Source organism: Gavialis gangeticus, unplaced genomic scaffold (assembly GCF_001723915.1).
Source record: "Gavialis gangeticus isolate Ggan-Ray unplaced genomic scaffold, GavGan_comp1, whole genome shotgun sequence".
In the NCBI taxonomy this organism is placed as follows: domain Eukaryota; kingdom Metazoa; phylum Chordata; order Crocodylia; family Gavialidae; genus Gavialis; species Gavialis gangeticus.
In genome coordinates, this window is record NW_017729024.1 from 90,951,347 (window position 1) to 90,954,094 (window position 2,748).

The 2,748-nt window shown below is 37.5% G+C and overlaps 1 protein-coding gene across 5 annotated transcripts in view; it reads left to right on the forward strand.

The window, feature by feature from the left end:
* Positions 1-2,748, forward strand: part of AGTPBP1 (ATP/GTP binding protein 1) — a 182,706-nt gene that overhangs the window by 95,062 nt on the left and 84,896 nt on the right. For all 5 annotated transcript variants that reach the window (XM_019517377.1, XM_019517380.1, XM_019517376.1 and 2 more), the window contains exon 11: positions 1,265-1,473. In XM_019517377.1, coding sequence (XP_019372922.1) covers positions 1,265-1,473 — 209 coding nt within the window. The remainder of the gene's footprint in view (positions 1-1,264; positions 1,474-2,748) is intronic.

Genomic DNA, 2,748 nt, shown 5'->3' on the forward strand with positions numbered 1-2,748 from the left:
CCGGGGTTTTTTTTTTTTTTTTTTTTTTTTTTTTTAAAGGCTACATGGAGTATGGGCAATAGAAAAACATGTCAGGCTTTCATGCTTGCATTGTTCATGTGCACACAGGTAAACATATAATAGGGATATGCACAGTTGCTGACAATTTGCTATTTGTACTTGATTTTTGCCTGGTAGCCAAGAAACTGGAAACTTTTTTTTTTTGTTAAGCCTGGTAATTAAATCCAATGTTAAGTTAGAGAAATGAAGGAAACAGATTAAGAGAAGTATCTCAAAGTATCTCTCTCATGTCTATTTTCTTGTTAAATATAAAAAAATACTTAGAATTTGTGTGGGAGTTAACCTGGAGCGTACAATACACATTGTACATATTGGCATGTTGGGTGTACATAGTAAAATATCCTTATTGAACTAGTATAGTATGTGAATAGTAGTTGTTTCAGTAGTAGTCTTTTTCAGAAATTGTTTCCATGATAAAAATCACATCTGCACTTACTACTTGTTAATGTCTATTATTAAAAAAATATTTGAGAGCTATATAAACTTGTGATGTTTTGTTTCTCTTTTGTTTCACTTTCAAGTATCCATTTAGCTTGTTGTCCAAACCAATTTTATTTCTTACCTGGAACTTTAATAAAAAATGTATGTAGCCTGATAGTATCAGCTTCAATTTCAAATGTTAACTTGGAGCATTAAAAATTAAGTTAAAAAGAAAACATCTGCAGAACAACCATAGAAGTATTGCCAGTCACCACCACATCAATAGAAATACATTGCAAGATAAATAACATCAGGAAATTGATCCTTGTTCATAACCTGTGCTCAGTTACAGCAGAGAAGTATGCTCAATGTATCTCAGTATATGATTGGATAAAGTTTGTTTAGGCAAATTTAAATGAGTGTGTCAGAGTGACTTAGTTATTAGTTTTGTGGTCTTGATAGAGAAAACAATTGCAGCCATATGGCATGATTTCTGTGAAATGGGAAAATTTATTTTCTTGGACTTTCCCTATCTCTATTAATGGAAGATAGGGAAAACTGTATGAAGGTGACTGGAGGGCTCTGTCCTCAACATTTATTATTTATTATGAATCATTTTATTATAATTTATTCATTACAATTCATTCATGATAAAATACAGCATCCTAGTTTTTCAATTTGATGCAAAATAACAGTAATATTTTCAATTGCTAATATCCTTTCATTATACTCTAGCAATGCTTAATTTGCCCCTTTTAATTTTTTCTTTATTGTCAATCTTAAGAAACAAATGCCAGGAGAGCAGTTGACAGAGGATATGTCCAGGTGCTTTTAACAATTTACGTAGATTGGCACCGCCATGATAGTCGACACAGGCACATGCTAATCCGAAAAGGAATCTTACAATGCATTAAAAGTGTTACAAATATCAAATTGGGAAGGAAAGCCTTTATCGATGCAAATGGAATGAAAATTCTTTATAATACTTCACAAGTGAGTTGAATTCCTTTTTATATTTATTTATTTGCTATCATTGCACATGAAAGTTTTGCATACTATTCAGTTGTTACAGGTATTATTTTATGAATTCTCACAGTTAACTTTTAGAAAACAAATGCTTTATTGTAAGGTTTGAGGCGTAGACTGACTAAATTATTTTGCAGGCCTTAATTTTTTATGTTTTATCAGTTTATAATTTACATCTTGGTAAAGGTATCTGGTACAGGCAACCCCTGCTTAACACTGTTTCACTTAGTGCTATTTCGCTATAATGCTCATTTGAAATCACCCCCTCCCACCTCATATTTTTTTGGCTATCCACTTTGAATAAAAGTGGTTATGGCTGTTGGTGTGTACGTGGGGCATATCCTTGACAAGCACGCATGTGCAGGGATATGCGTTTCCCGTGGGACAAATATGCGCTGCTGCTTTTTGTTCTTGGGCATGCCCCTGCACACACGCTCGGGTGCACAGCAAAGTGACTTGGGTGGGGTAGGGGAGGCTGGGTCCAGCACCTGTGCTGGCATTACCTGGAGTCCTTGTGGCCTCCTGGGGCAGCAGCAGTGCCAAGCTGGCCTCTTGGAGCCTGGCTGGCAGCCAGAGTGTGGCTCTGGTCAGGCAGGCTCCCTTTCTGGCAGCATACACTGTTGTCACATGCACCATGACAAATTTTTTGGCGGCAGGTTTTTTTTGACACTGGGATCTTCTCATGTCAAAAAATAAACCCCAACCACACTGCTGACAACTCAGTGAATAGTTACACATGCACTGCATGTGGTTTGCGGCACCTCAGACTTCTTTGAGGTGCTGCAAACTGTACTTGCATGCTCAGGATATGCCCATGGTGGGTTCTTAAGCATGCCTATGCTTAAGACTGGGATTTCTTGGGATACAGGGTGTTACTCGGACTTGCTTTTGGGCTCAGATGGGGTTTTGGGAGGAGCTGGGCTCCTAGCTGCTCAGACAAAGAAGTTCTGAGCAAGCCCAAAAGCAGACCTACAGGTGCCAATGGAACTCATTGGTTACAAAAAAAAAGGAAGGTGCCTGGTAAATATAACTTCTGAAAAGGGGTTTTTAATCAGTTTGGGGCTTGGGTACCTAAAGTCAGCCTTGGTCCTGTTTTGGGCATTTCAGTCCTCTTTTGGATTTGACCCTAAGATACTAACTTACTGCTCTCTTGTTCTGTGTGGTACTGTGCTGCTATGTCATGAGAATTAGATTTAACTTCTGTATTTGGTTTCATTCCTTGGCTTATCTAAAATGGGAGAA